Below are 16642 nucleotides of genomic sequence, written 5' to 3' on the forward strand. Positions count from 1 at the left end.
CTCAGACACCAGGGTTTCAAAGAGAAAAAGAGTTTATTACTACACATGTAGTAGGAGAGCAGAGAGCCTAATGGCCCAAAATTTGTCTCCTGGAGTGTAGGGGGGTTCAAGGTTTTTAAGGATCTTAGCAAGGGGAGATGAGGTCATTTTGGATAGTAAGTTCAAAGCAAAAAAGGAGACACTGTTATCATTATCATTTCAGTGGAAGAACATAAGTTGAAAGGAAAGGAGGCAGAGCTATCACTTTAGCAAGGGGAGATGAAGTCATTTCAGATAGTAAGTTCTAGGCAGAAAGGATAACAGTATTAACATAAATTGAAAGGAAGGGAGGCAGAGCTATCACTTCAGTGCTACAGGTGTGAGCCAAAAGGAGGGATGCAAGTTATCTTTCAACAGCAGAGCCTAGTGGATATGATTTACAAATGTAAGGGGCTGAGGCTAGTTAATGACTGACTTCCTTAGTATTAGGGCCTTTGTCCTGTAAAAAATGACCAGATAAAGGGCATATCAGCTTACAGTTACAAAGGTACGAAACAGGAGCCTTTACAATCATTTTAGATATCCAGACAGCTTAATTATACTTTAGGGCTGTTAGGTATTCTCCTCTGTCTACTCCAATATCCCAAAAAGCAAAAGGAACAGCTACATAGTGATTCACTAATTGAAATCATCCCTTAAATCCTGATTTCTCGGTTACAATTCCATGTAATTATGGTGTTCAATTAAAGTGGCCATACAAGTTCAATTAGATAATATGCTATCCAAAATATAAATTTTGCACCAAATAAACATCTCTCTCTTTGGTCTTGCACAGAGGTTGAAGTTGGAAAATATGGGTCATATCATCCTTTACCCGGTATTCTGATTTACCTTAGTCCTGTCCAGATCAGCTTCATTCATATCTCTAGACGAAATCTGATCACTTTTTCAACTTTTTTACTAGCTGCTAAATGGGGTAATGCTGACTTTCATAGCTTCAGAGTGCTGACTATGAGTCTCAGGTATCACATAAATACCTGAAATTTCAGGTAATGACCAGGTTATGTAAAAACAGCTCAGTATCTCAAAATTTAGAAATACCAGTTACAACTCCTAAATATATGTGACTGCTGTAAGAGCTTACAGTCTAGGAAACTTTACAATGGGCCTCAACCTGATAGTCCATGCTCTCGATCAGTTCACCAAGTTTATATATGATAGTTAATCCTTATGAGTGAGGCATAATATTTGTCTTTTGCTTCTGACATTTTACTCAACATACTGTCCTTAAGATACATTTACCTAGTTGCATGTCTGACAACTTCATTCCTTCTCGCAGCAGCTCAGTAGTCCATTGTATGTATACACCATAGTTCCCCCTTCCATTTCTCAGTTGTTGTACCCTTAGGCCACCTCCATCCATTGTGGATTACAGACACTGCTGCCATAAACACCAGTGGGCAAATGTCCATGCCTGTCCCCACTCTCAAGTTCTTTCAGGTATATGCAGAGCAACGGGGTTGCAAGATCGTATGGGCACCCATACCCCTAGCCTCTGGTGGAACTACCGCACTGCCTTCTGGAGAGGCTGTACCTCTCAGCTTCCCTACCGACAGTGAATAGGTGCATCTCTTTCTCCATATTTTCTCTAGCACTTGAAAAGGAGCAAACTATTGATACAAGGATCTCAAAAGCATTATGCTAAGTCAAGGATACTAGATATAAAAGACTAAATACTCTGATTCTATTTATATGAAATTCTAGAAAAAGCAAAATTTATAGTGATAGAATCAGATTAGTGGTTGCCAGAGACCAAAGAGGGGTGAGAGGGATTGACTCCAGAAAAGCAAGAGGGTTTTTTTTGTGTGTGTGTGGTAATGATTATAATAGTACCTACTTCAGTAAAGCTGATTTTTTAAAAAGAAGGTTAAGGCTATTTCTTGGTCATCTAATCTTTGTCAAGCTCTCTGGGCTTCTGCACTACCCCATCTTGTTACTTGGAACTCTTTCCAAACTTTAGCCTTTTCTGTAGAATGCCTTACTGTCCTGGTGCTGTTCTAGACTGTTTCCTGTCAATGAATATTACTGAAAAATAGCTGTTCAGGGTCCCATTCCTTCCGAGTTAAATTCTTTCTCTTCCAAACTAATGTATTAAATTAATTCATGTTAATATATTAACAGTCAAAGCCTGGAGGAAGTCCTCATTTACCACATAAGCAGATAATCAATATTAAAATAATATAATATGCATAATTCCTTTTCCAGAAATAATTTTCTCCCTTCCCCATATAATGTTTAGGAGTAATTTCTGCTGATTAAGGCACAGATTTCTAGTTTTCTGACTTAATCTCTAGGGATGGTCTTAGGAATCTCTAGTTTTAAATAACCCACAGGTGATTTTACTGATCATTCAGGCTTAGAAACTACTGGATTGAGGCGCTGCTGACCTCTTTTAAAAATGAAAAAGTGTAACTTTATTTCCATGGCTTTACTCAAATTTCACAAAGGTGTACATATGCAGCTTTCATTAAAAATCTTTGCAGGAGACTTTTTCCATCTGCTGTCTCTCATTTCCACAATTGGTCTTTTCACCCCTGTAGAGGAAAGAGGAGGCATTAGAGGGCTCCTTTCAGTAAGAGGTTACTATGTTCCAGATATTTACCCAGGCTCATAGTTAATCCTCAGACTTGATCAAAAATGAAGTTCTGAGATAGTAAGTAACTTGCTATAAAGTATCAGGAGTGAATTTTGTATTTTTGTATATATGACTTAGAAACAAATGCAGTTTCCTTTATGCTGTGCTACCTCTAGGTTGATTAAACAAATAAGAGGCTATTCTTTTCATTTCTCCTGGCTCATATTCTCCTAAATTTCTCTGCCACTCCATCCTGGACATAAGCAGAAAGAGAACATTTAGTGCATTTTACTTATCCATTTTAACAAATCCATCTGTTCCTTAATCAGAAGTTTTTTCTGTAGTTTGAGTCCCTTGCTTTCTTACTGGACAAAGGGCATGGATTCTTTTGCCCCATGTTCTCAATTACCAATTCCTGAGATACAGGGGTTTCAAAGAGAAGAAAAGTTTATTACTAGGCACTTAGGAAGCAAACAGATGGCCTGGCAGCCCAAAATCTGTCTCCCCGAACTGCAGTAATTTGGATAGTTTTATTAGAGAAAAGATGAGCAGGATTTAGGATAATGAACACATTTGGCCCCAGGTGATGTAAAGAAAATGGCAGAATGAGGTCTAGGTGACTTGTAGGTTATAGCTTAGACTTTATAGCTTTAGACTGTGCATGTCAGGCAGGCCCACTTTGGTTAGATCCAGTCTAGGTCATCAAGATAACTTTAGATTCGGGGAGAATTAGTTCTGGGCTGACCCAAGACCCTTCATTAATAAACATTAGGGGGCTGTCTTTAATAATTACAAGACTCTGAAGTTGAAAACTGGATAACTGGGTACAAATGAAGATTAGTCACAAGGTTTTTACAATCACAGGGGCAGAAGATAAGGGCCATACAACCATTATTAGAGATCAAGGCAGCTGGATTATAATTTATAGATTTCAAGAGTTTCCCTTTGTCTACTCCAATATACCAAAAAAGCAAAAAGGAATATCTATATAATACTTCAGTAATTAAAATCATCCCTTAAATCCTAATTTCTTGGTTACAGTTTGCCTTGTGCAAATGGGATCACTGGTTGTTTTTTTTTACCAATTGATTTAGTACCATGATCTAATTAGTAAGCATCCCTAACTTATATCAACTACAAGCTTACCTCTAATACCCACCTCTCTGTTATTCAGAGGAACCTCATTTATATTAAGATTTTCCCCCAATAAATATCACAGACTCTTTGGCCTCAGTTTCCTCTTCTGTAAAAAGACAGAGTTAGAGCAAATTATTGCTGAGTTTCCTTCTGGCTTTAACATGTTGTGGCTGTAAGTCAGTTATTTAGAAAACATAATATATTTCCAAAGGATGAATGTTAGAATGGAGATTATGTTCCCAGGCTAGCTCACAAAAACCTCTTGAATAAGTAATGCACCTGAAAAATAGTTCAAATGGGACTTTATTCAACCATATCTAATACTAACTTATATTACAGTTTGTAATATACTATAGTGCTCATAAATATAATATAATATATAAACATAATACATTATTACTTTAGGCTCTTGCTCCCTTCACTACCCAAATCTCCAGCAGCTTGGAGAGAAATATGGCAAATTCTCCTGGGCATCAGTGATTTCACCTTTGCATTTGAGTGGCTTATTGTCTAAACCTGTGCGATCCAACATGGTAGTCACTGGCTACATGTGCCTATTTAAATTTAAATAAATTAGATGAAATGAAAATGTAATTAGCCACATTGGCTACATTCAAATGCTCAATAGCCACATGTGGCTACACTATTGGAGAGAGCAGGTATAAAACATTTCATTATCACAGAAAGTTCTATTGGATAGTACTGATCTATAACTAGATAGACTTCTGTTTTCCTCTTACTTCCATGAAGACAGCATATCTAGTACCTTCAGCTCATGTGTGATTTTCCAATGAGGGCAGATCAGGCCAAATCACTGGATCAGTTTACACTTGTCATATCAAATTTAATCAAAAGTTTTCTTAGCCAGAATTTGAAAACTTTGTTTATACCTGTTAATGTTTGATAGTGATGTCTTATGATGAGAACAGAAATTATTATTAAGTATCTGTAGAGATAACATTGAAAAAATACCTTCTAGGCCACTGAGATTCTTCTACAAAATGGAGCAAACCCTAATAAAAAAGATCATAATCAAAAGACTGCTTTGGATGAAGCAGATGATGAAAAAGTGAAACAGCTGCTAAAATCTTATGGTGCTGTTGAAACTGATAATAGAGATGAAAGTAATGCTATAGTCACTGGTATGTATGTCAGTTTTTCTTGATATTTTACATAGGTATACCTTGCTCAGAAAAAAACGAAATCTTTGATTTGTATTATAAATTGCTTCATAATGGGGGACAGATGTTTCTTATGTTTAATAGACCTTAAAACTTATTTATTTGAAGTAATTGGCATTTCCAGATTTAGTTTAATTTATGGATCATATGATCCTCTTGGATTGGAGTTACATGTTGAAATGGAACCCATATAATTCATTAACATTGGATCTAAGGCAAAGACATAACTGAAACCAAGCAGATTGGTTTACTTGATGTAACTGAAACTAGGCAGATTGGTTTACTTGTGAGCAGAGCTAGAAAAAGTTAACATTATACTGAAGTCTTTGCAACTAAAACCCTATTACTTCAAAATTTGCAATTTATGTATAGTTTGGACTGATGCTAACTTTTTGAAAATCAAATACTCTAATTTTAGAATAAGAATCTGGATAACAAATTAGTGAAAAATGAAAGAATATGTCAAGGCAATGTACAGTCTTGAACCATTTTATGAACAATTTTTTAAGCAATAGCTCATATTTAAATAATATAATTAATTATCTACAAGAAATAGGCATTTACTGAACATTAAGTTATAAAATGTAGATTTGTTGAACCCAATACTGTGCAAACAAGGCACATGCCCATGCTGAACTTCCAATCTTGTGGAGAGATAGGCCAAAGAAAAAGCAATTCAATATAACTTGTGAACTGTTGGGAAGGGGGAATTCTTCTCCATTTTACCTCATGCTTGAGCCTTGACTCATAGAAACAGAAACCCAAGAACACATCTTACCTCTCTATGAGGGAGAGTGTTGGCAAGAGAACCCTTATCACACATTTCTTCCCTGCTTTCCACCTTCCTTACCAACTGTTGGTCTTCAAGGTAGGAAAAATTACTAATTTGATTGGTCAGAGTTAATGCTATTCATTGGGTCATATTTTACTAGTGGGCTAGATCATATGTAGGTAAAGTTCAAGACTTATGCAAAGTTCCTTGTTTGATTTCCTGCTACCATGTAGTAAGAGCATAGGACCTGCCCCTTAAAGAAAGGCCAGCCATCCTTTCTTTTTCATGTGGTTGGTAGGATAAGTGGATTCCCAGCCTTTCTTTGGGCCATATTGCTCTCCCTCCCCACAACCATACCTGAAGGCTCAGGTCCCATTATTTAGATTGGCTCAGCTTACCAGAAAAGCCTTGCATTTTGTTAAGTACTGTGTTTTAAAGTGCTATACATACATACATATACATATATATATATATATATATATATATATATATATATTATATATATATATATAAAATATATATATATATATTCACACTTATCTGTTGTTTTTTGTGTATACAGGTCCTTGGTCAAGTGCCCCGGAGGGATGGAGGGATATAGGGTACAGTACTAATATGGCGAAAGGGAATCCAGGTAGAAGGAGTGACAGAAAGAGCTTTACAGGGGCAGTGATTAAGAGCATAAACTTTGGAATCAGATACATCTGGTTTCAATGCTAGCTGTGCGACAATGGACACCTTCCTGAATCTCTCTAAGCATCAACTTCTTCTTCTGTAAAATGGGTATAATGAAGTACCTACCTTACAGAGCCTGTATGAGGAATAAATAAGATGATTACTGGAAAATGTTTGTCATCCAGCATATGATAAGTTCTCAGTAAATGCTAGCTATAAATACTAGTACTAACAGTAATAGTAATGCTACTAATAATAAATTAGGTGCTAACTAACCTTAAGCTAGTTTTTGTAGATTTAATTTATCCTTTCCATCCCTGTCACCATTACAGCTGATAAAATCAAGCTAATTTCTGCACATGTGTATTTTATTTTCTATTTCATTTTTTAAAGTAAAACTTCCTGCTGTCAGGCAAAAAAAGCATAAACACTGTTTTTGTGATGACTGTAAAACTGTTGATCCATCTTCCCTTTCACACCAAAACAAAACAGGAGAAAGGCTTCCTGTGGTAAGTAAACCCAAAAATTCCTTGGTTGTAAAAAAGCTGAAATACTTTCATTCTTTGGTCTGGAAAGTGTCATTGGTTGGGCCAGCCAGCCTTTGACAATTGGCAGCACTCATTGCATTTTAAGGATATGCAAATTGCAATGTTTTTGTCGTAAGGAGAGATAATACAGCATAATTGAACAGAATGAGCCAAGAAGATGTGCCATTTGGTTAACTCTCAGTTATCTGCATAGAATACAGAACTATGGTTGCTCACTGTCCCTTATACCTAGTTTGGGTTCTTTGGCTACTTCTTGTTCCACAGACACTATCATAGTTTGTTTTATCCACCCATTCCCAGAAACTGTCTACATATACAGGTAGAATGGACCATGGAACCAGACAGAGAAAAGGAAAGCAATCTGGTTTAGTGGTCCTGGATCCCACATGGTTTACAATGATAGAGTTTGCTGTGTGTACAACCCCTATGTAAAGGTAGATTTTTGCAAAAATAACATAATAGTTACTCACTAAGATAAATATCGATCAATAAAATGAGTATTCTTCATTCGACAAAAACAGAGTTTATTAGATGAAAATTTACCTGTTTAACAAGGTAGTATCTTCAAAGAAATATTATTTTGAATAAGACTGTGTGTACTAGTTAGACTTCACTTATATACTTTTTGCACAAGGAAAAAAATCAATATTTTCTCTTTTTTTAAGATTTGTATTTATTTACTCTTAGTTACGCAGTTCAGTCACAGAAAGGATAAGTAAATTGCCAGGGTTTACACAACTAAGAAGAGGTGGTGTCAGAATTCACAGCCAGGCAGTGTGGCTCCAGAGGTCACCCTATGATTCTGCCTCTCAGAAGAGAGGGATCTGAGCAGAGAGTTGATGGCATTCCAGCCAGGAGGATTAATACTGACAAGCAGATGAGGGGTGGTAGTTATCTCCTTCCAGAGTTTTTGAGAGAATAGTGCTTTATACTAATAAGATTATATGTGAGATTTTAATAGTGTACAATGACAATCATAAATCCTTAAAGTGAACTTGTTGCATATATCTGATTTTTAAATATTATGTGCTGAGTTGCTTTTTTCTCCTACCCCTACAATTATAACAGAAGCAGTGAGAAATTATTATTTCTTATTCTGCTGTTACTTTTATATTCTGTTTTCTAAGAGTAGATCTAAAATGATGAAGATACAATTAACTTTTTCAAATATACAACATTTATACAGTTAAGGTTAAACAAAGCATGACTGTACCTTGAGCATAACTGAAATTGTTTTTAGCACTTTATATACTTTGTATACTGCATTTGCTGATGTCATGTAAGTTCCTTATATTTTTGTCTGCTAGCATCGAACCATCAGCGCCGTTCTACAAGATATAGAAGAAGAGCAAGAAAGCTTGTTAGGGTTTGAGATAAGAACTCCTGAAGATGCAGGTCAGTATGGACTTATTATTCAAGCTTGATTATTTCAGACCTCCAAGGTCATTGCTCCCTTGTTTCCTTAAGTACATGTTTATTTGAGAGCTCACAAAAACTGAAAGAATGGTCTCTCTTTTTTTTTGCTAGAGTATTTTAAGTGCCAGAAATGAACACTAAAAATTAGTGTTGCAGCTTAGCCCCAATAAGATGGTGGGTGAGATGCTTCAGGGTTCCGTCCCTCTACAGATGCTTTGAACATTTAGCAAGAACTAACAGAAACTTCTTTCTCAAAGCTCCAGAAAATAGTTAAAATATTGCAGGAACAAGACAAATGTCAAATCAATTTAAAAAACTACTTAAAAGTGGAAAAAAAAAGAGTGGTAGGATCCTGTGGCTCCTTGGCTGGCCTTCTCCCACCCCTCAGCAGCTCAGTATAAGTCTTCCCCATGCTTACATGGGTCTGGTTCTGGAAGAAGCAGAGTAACATTTATGTACGTACTAGGAGCATATACATCTAGCACAATCTGTCTGGTAGTAACCTGAAGAACTCTGAGTCCCTGAAATTTTTTGAATGTAGAAGGCCACCTCAATAAGCTCTCCTGCAGAACAGTGTGGGAGAGCAGTTAAGTTGTGGCTGCCTGGAGTAAGGGATTTGTGCCGGTTTGAATGTATTATGTACCCCAGAAAAGCTATATTTTAATCTCCATCCAATCTTGTGGGAACAGCCTTTTCTTTTAATCCCTATTCAGCACTGGAAACTTGATTAGATTATCTCCACAGAAATGTGGCATGCCCAATTGTGGGTATAAGCTTTTGATTAGATTGAGATGTGACTCCACCCATTCCAGATGGGTCTTGATTAGTTTACCGGAAACCTACAAAGAGGAATATTTTGGAGAAACCACAGAGCCTAGAGAAAGGACAGAAGCCTCAGAGCCAAAAGAAACTTCACAGCAGAGCTGGCCCAGATGCAGACTCATGGAGAACAGAGTAACGAATGTTTGGAGATGCTTGGAGCCTAGCAGATATTGCCATGAGATGTTAAGTAAGCCAGACCTGGAGAGAACCATGAGAAGCCAAGAGATGAAAGCCAGCCCTGGAGAAGTAAAGTGAGGAACCCCCACAGGAACAGAGGCTGAAAACAACGGAGCCCAGGGGCAAGGGAACAGCAGATGCAGCCACGTGACTCCCCAGCTGACAGAGTGTTCCTGACCCATCGGCCTTTCTTGAGTGAAGGTAACTTCTTGTTGGTGCCTTAATTGGGACACTTTCATTTCCTTAGAACTTTAAACTTGTAATTTATTAAATTCCCCCCTTTTAAAGTTTTGGAATATTGCATTCCAGCAGTTTGCAAACTAACATGGAATTGTTGGCTGTGGGATACAGTACAGTGTCCAGGACTGTGAGGAAACTGTGAAGAGGAGACATTCCTATCTGTGTAAATGGGGGAATTCTTAGGGCCAAACACACAGGCCTAGGTGAAGACACACCAGAAAGGACCAGGGAAGCCCCTACACTTTGACCTCAAGCTATTTTCTAAACTCATTTTATGCATAAGTCCTTAAGGAGAACACTCATACATGTCAATCTGCAAAGACTGGGAAAGGTGTTTTTGTGATTATTGGCTCCTAGCATTCAAGGGACGCTCTGTTGTAACACTAGCTGGTTTACAAACTTAAGGAACAGATGCCTCAGAATGTAAATTCCCATAACACATTAAAATGTCAAAATTTCCAGGTTTCAATGAAAGATTACAAAACATACAAAGAAACAGGAAATAATGGCCCAGGCACAGGAGATGATTAAAGCATTATAAACTATCAATGAGGAGAAGCAGACATGAGACATACTAGAAAAATACTTAAAATAAACAGTACTAAATATGCTCAAAGAAGTAAAGGAAAACAGATACAAAGACCTAAAAGTAATCAGAAAACATTAGATGAACACAAAGATAATACCAATAGAGAGATGGATATTATAAAAACAATCCAAAGAGAGCTGAATATCACAAACTAAAATTAAAAATTTCCTATTGGGGTTCAACAGATTGGAGTAGCAGAAGAAAGAATCGGTATACTTGAATATAAGACAATCGAAATCATCCCGTCTGAGGAGCAGAAAACATTAAAAAATGAAGAAAAATGAGCAGAGCCTGAGGAACCTTTGGGACACCATTAAGCATACCAGTATAAGCATGTGGAAGTCCCAGCAGGAGAAGAAAGAAAGAAAAGGGTAGAGAGACTATTTAGGAAATAATGGCTGAAAACATCCCAATTTCAGTTAAAGACCTAAATATATACTTTAAGATGCTCAGTGAACTCCAAACAGGATAAACTCAAATAAACCCATGCTGTGGCATTTTATATTCAAATTGTTGAATGCCAGCAATAAAAAAGAGAATTTTGAAAGCCTCAAGAGAGAGGCAAAGTGTCACACGCAAAGAAGCCTCAATTAGAGTAAATGCTGATTTCTCATCAGGAACCATGGAGATAAGAAGGCAGTGGGATGACATATTTAAAGAGCTGAAAGCAAAAAAATTCCAACAAGATTTTTGTATCTGGCAAAACTGTCTCTCAAAAATGAGGGCGCAGTCACTGGATCTGAACACCTGAACAGACCAAGAGTGAAAGATGGCAGACTCAGAGGATCATCCTAAAGGTGCTCTTCTCCCATCCTATTAGGAGGTATGCCATGTCAGGTAAGCACCAGATGCATTCACAAAGGAACCAAACTATGTTTACTTAAAAACAACTAGAAGATTTTAAAATCTTGTTCAATAAGAACCCATATCCAAACCCTGATCTTCAGAAAAAAATGGCCTTTAAAATGGGTATACATCCAACAGTACAGCAGGTTTGGTTCAAGAACCATAGAGTGAAACTCAAGAAAGAAAAATGCAAGTATAATCAGCAAAAACAAGAAGAAACTCAACAACAGCAATTACCTGAGTGGAGATCAGTCCTTTGGAGAGAAACGTGGACACACCATGCAGACCCCCTAAGGGTGTTTGTTCTGGCTCCTTAGTTTATACAAATATTTTAGTAACCTCATTGCAACTTAGCCGATGTCCCAACTTAAGACTCCCCACAGACCACTTTGTTGGCCACAAAATAGTCCATTTGGGCTGCTGCCAAGACCCTTACGTATACTGCCTCCATCCCATTTTGGAATCCCAAATTCTCCTCCTTCGCTTAGATTCTAATTTTTTTTGTCTCTTCATCTTAAGAGACAAAACTTAAGAGAACTTCATTTTAAGTTCTCTCTCCATTACAACTTTTCTGTAAATTTTAACTTATCTCCAAATAGAAAGCTCATCTTTGGGTTCTGCTTTCAGAATACTCAAGCTAGGACATAGCCACTAAAATATAATTTTTTTAAAAAGTCACATACCGCATGGTATTCAGCCTATTGGGAACTGAATCATGTCCCCCTACAAGACCTTTCCAAGTTATCTGTGAATAAGATCTTCAGATTAAATCAGGATGGCCTTAACCCTATATGACTGGAGTTCTTATAAGCAAAGGAAATTTAGACATGAAAGTAGAAGCCACAGGAGGAGCCCAAAGAAGACAGATCACCATGTGACAGAGGCACACAAACCTCCATCAGAAAACCAAACTTCTGGGGAAGTAAACTTAGTTGTTTCCTTTGTGAATGTGTCTGGTGCTTACCCTTGATTTCACACTTGTAGCCTCCAGTACTGCAAGACAATAAATTCCTGTTGTTTAAGGTAACCAGCCTGCAGTATTCATCATAGCAATCCTGGCAAACTAAAACACCAAGGGCCAGGTTTAGAGAGAATGTTACAGTCATAATTGCATGTGTTAGAAAAAATAAATGCTGATAATCAACAATGTATTATGCATCTCTAAAAATCAGGGTGGGGGAGCAACAATTAAATCCAAAAGAATAAGAAAAGATGACAGAAAAAAATAACAAAATTCAACATGGCTATTAATTAAAGTGAAAATACAGCTACCTACCTGGCTCAGCACCCCTGCCTGGTGGGCAGTGCTCTCTGCCTGCTAGAGCTAGGGATTCCAGGCCACCTGTCTACTGGCCAGAGAGAAGTGCATCACCTGCTTGGAAAATCCCCAAACTTCAACCCATCTGTGAATTACAGCAAATCCCTGAGTGATACTACTTACACACAGAGAAATGGTCTCTGCCCTTCTATCCCTTCTCTCCAACTCCTAGAACTGACTGCTACTCATAGCAGCACATTTTGTTAGGAAAATTTTACTAAATTTTATTGAATTATTCAGGAGATTTTAATTGTAAGAGGGAGACTCTACACCTTATTCACCTCCTCTTAACACTCACTGATAACTATCACTGTGGTCCAACTTTAACTGCCAGTTTGTGGGGTCCAGATACAAACATAAAACTAGTTGGTAGGCTCTGGGTGTGGTCTGGGAGACAAAAAAGGCTTAATGGTGTAGAGTTTCTGTTTAGGGATGAGAAAGCTATGGTGACAGATGACAGTGATGGTCACACAACATTGTGAATGTAGTTGACACCACTGAACAGGTGACATGTTCTTGAAAGTGTTTAAAATAGGAAATGTTATGTTGTATATAAGCTACCACAATAATTTGTTAAATGTGGGCTCTCATAAGTCATCTTTATCTCCCGAGAAGGAATAACTGTTTTGTCTTGTCATCATTGATTAGCTTGCCTGTTGTTGAACTTCAGAAAAACTGAATCACAACTGATGAGTACTTTTGCATCTGACTTCTTTTACCCAACATTTCACCGATCAGATTCATTCATGCTAAAATTATGCTCTCTTTTTTGTTTGTTTATTTTAGAGACATTGTGGATTTACAGAACTATCATGCATAAAATGCAGGATTCCCATTTGCAACCCTAGTGTTCTTCAAAATAAAAAAGATTCTTTGGTACAACCTAAAAAAAAAAACCAAACAAAAAATGAGGGCATGATTAAGACATTCCCAGACAAATAAAATGTAAGAGAGTTTATCACCCCTACAAGACCACCCTACAAGAGATGCTAAAGAGAGTTTTGCAGGTTGAAAGAAAAGAACACTAAATGATGGATCAAAGTCATGTATAGAAATAAGTGTCTCTGATGAGGTTAATGGCATAGGTAAATATAAATGCTAGGACTATTGTATTTTTGGTTTGCAGTTTCATTTTATACTCCTTATAGGATCTAAAAAGCAGAATGTAATGAGACATCAGTGGTTTTGGATTTACAGTGTATAAACATGTAATTGTGATAACAACTACATAAAGGTGGGGGACAGAGGGGTTCAGAACCATAGTTTGTCTATATTATTGAAGTTAAGTTGGTATCAAAGCAAACAAAATTGTTATAGATTTAGGATATTATGTTTAAGCCTTGTCATAACTATAAAGAAAATATCAAAGAATACGTAACCTTATAGAGACACAAAATATAGCGCGGTTGCCAAGAATAAATAACAGGGGGAACTGGGAGTTCATACATAATGGGTGTAGGGTTTCTGTTTGGGAAAGTTTTAGTAATGGAATGTGGTGAGGGTTGCACAATATTGTGAATGTGATTAATCCCACTGGGTGGTATGCTTAGAAGTGTTGAGATGGGAAAGTTTATGTTGTATATATGTTTTCACAATTAAAATTTTTTTAAAAAGGAAGAGCAACGAAAGAGACAATGATAATTAAATGCAATACATGATCCTATATGGGATCTTTCAAGGGAAGAGAAAAGGTTCAAAGGGACATTTTTGAAACATATGACAAAACTAGAATATAGACTATAAGCTTTATATCAATATTAAATTTCTTGAACTTAATAACTGTGCTTACTGTGATTATATAAGTGAATAATCTTGTTCTTAGGAACTGCACATGGCAGTGTTAAGTGTTCAAGGAGCATGATATATGCAACATACATTCACATGTTCAGAAAATAATTGGATGGATAGATAGATAGTTAGTGTGCCAGTTTAAAAATATTCTGTACCCTACAAAAGCCATGTTTTAATCCTGATTCAGTCTTGTGGGGGCAGCCATTTCTTTTAATCCTGATTCAACAATGCATGCTGGAAACTCTTGATTAGATTATCGCCACAAGATGTGACATGCCCAATCTTGGGTATGATTTTTGATTAGATGAAGATGTGACTTCACCCATTCCAGGTGGGTCTTGATTAGTTTGCTAGAGACTTTAAAAGGGGAAACATTTAGAAGAAATGACAGAAATGACAGAACCGACAGAAACTTCAGAGCAGAGCTGACACAGATGCCAAAACTTGGAGAACAGAGACATGGATGTTTGGAGACACTTGGAGCCCAGCAGCCATCACCATGAGATGTTAAGCAAGCCAGAACCTGGAGATACCCAAGGGAAGCCTTGAGATGAAGGCCAGCGCCAGAGAAGCAAAGTGGGGCAGTCCCACAGGAACAGAAGCTGAAGGCAATGGAGCCCAGGAGCAAGAGACCACAAATGCCAGCCACGTGACTTCCCAGCTGACAGAGTTGTTCCTGGACCCTTCGCCTTTCTTGAATAAAGTCAACCCCTTGTTGGTGCCTTAATTTGGATGCTTTCACTTTCTTAGAACAGTAAACTTATTTAATTCCCCTTTCTAAAAGCCATTCTAGTTCTGATAGGTCGCATTCTGGCAACTTGTAAACAAGCACAGATAGAGACATAGATGGATAGATAGATAGATAGATAGATAGATAGATAGATAGATAGATAGATAGATAGATAGATAGATAGATAGATAGGGAAAATGTGGCAAAATGTTAAAAATTGATGAATCTGGGTATAAAGGGTGGTAGAGGTATGTCTGAGTTCTTTGTATGGTATTTGTATTATTTTTGTCACTGTCCTATAAGTTTGAAAGTATTTCAAAATTGTTTTTAAAAAGTGATGCAATATGATCCAGCAACTCCATTACTAGGTATCTATTCAGAGGACATGAGGACAAGGACACAAACAGACAATCGCACACCAACGTTTATACCAGCATTATTTACTATTGCCTAGAGATGGAAACAGCCCTAATGTCCATCAAAGGTTGAGTGGCTAAACAAGCTGTGGTATATACATACAATGGAATAGTATGTAGCTATAAAACAGAATAAAGTCATGAAGCATGTAACAACATGGATGAGAGCTTGAGGACATTGTGTTGAGTGAAATTAGTCAGAAACAAAATGACATATATGGTATGGTCTCGATAATGTGAACTAATAGTAATATATGAACTTTAAGAATTGAAGTTAAGAGCATAGGCTATTAGGAAATAGAAATAGGATAGAGATTGGACAACTGGTGCTGAAGGAGTACAGATTGTTCAACAGAACTGATTGTAAGAATTCAGAAATGGATAGCGCAATACTACCTGATTGTGGCACAATAATATAAGTACACTCAAAAAGCAAATAAAAAAGAATCAATATATATATATATTGATTATATTGTACTTATATATATATAAGTACATCAATGAAGCTGAATATGAGTATTGAGGGAGAAGGGCTGGGGGCACATATGAAACCAGAAAGAAAGAGTATGAAAACTGAGACAGTAAAATTTTAGGAGTGCCTAGAGTGGACAATGATGGTGTTTAAATGTACAAATAAAAAAGCATTTTTGCATGAGGGAGAACAAATGAATGTCAACATTGCCAGGTGTTGAAAATGGATGGTATACGGGGAAAAAGTACAATCAATGCAAGCTAGGGTCTATAGTCAACAGTAACATTGTAAATATGCTTCCACTGAATGCTATATAAAGGCATTATGCCAAAACTAAAGGTCAACAGGCAGAGGGCATGGGGGAGAGGTATGGATTCTTGTGGAAGAAAAGGAAATGTCTTTATATAGATTATGGTGGCAAAGGCATGTCTATACACTTAGGTTGGATTTTATGATGTGTGAATAAAACTGTTTAAAAATGAACAGAGAGAGAAAAATGACAGAAGCCTCAGGGCTCACAGAGGAGAGCCAACAGAGTAGAGCTGACACAGATGTGGACACATGGAGATGCTTGGCACCCAGCAGATGTCACCATGAGATGTTAAGCAAGCCAGAACCTGCAGAGAGCCAAGGGAAGCCACGAGATGAAAGCTAGTCCTGGAGAAGCAAAGTGAGGAACTCCCACAGGAACAGAGGCTGAAAGCAAAGGACCAGCAAATGCCAGCCACATAACTACCCAGCTGACAAAGGCATTCCTGACCCATCGGCCTTCCTTGAATTAAGCAAAAGGGAGGATTCAGCAGGAGTTCCAGGGAGAGACAACTGGCACCATGATGTGAGAAGCAACTGCTTTTGTCATTAATGAGTAAAAGTTTTTTGAACAACTTTAAAGCATCTA

The 16642-nt window shown here is 37.2% G+C and overlaps 1 protein-coding gene and 1 pseudogene across 3 annotated transcripts in view; both read left to right on the plus strand.

Annotated features, from left to right (window-relative positions):
• The window catches only part of ANKRD31 (ankyrin repeat domain 31), a 245194-nt gene that overhangs the window by 180384 nt on the left and 48168 nt on the right, over positions 1–16642 (plus strand). For all 3 annotated transcript variants that reach the window (XM_077139446.1, XM_077139447.1, XM_077139448.1), the window contains exons 18-20: positions 4731–4893; positions 6773–6888; positions 8235–8322. In XM_077139446.1, the coding sequence (XP_076995561.1) occupies positions 4731–4893; positions 6773–6888; positions 8235–8322 (367 nt within the window). The remainder of the gene's footprint in view (positions 1–4730; positions 4894–6772; positions 6889–8234; positions 8323–16642) is intronic.
• Positions 11002–12142, plus strand: LOC143665789 (divergent paired-related homeobox pseudogene; annotated as a pseudogene).

The sequence above is a fragment of the Tamandua tetradactyla genome, chromosome 21, assembly GCF_023851605.1.
Source record: "Tamandua tetradactyla isolate mTamTet1 chromosome 21, mTamTet1.pri, whole genome shotgun sequence".
NCBI lineage: Eukaryota > Metazoa > Chordata > Mammalia > Pilosa > Myrmecophagidae > Tamandua > Tamandua tetradactyla.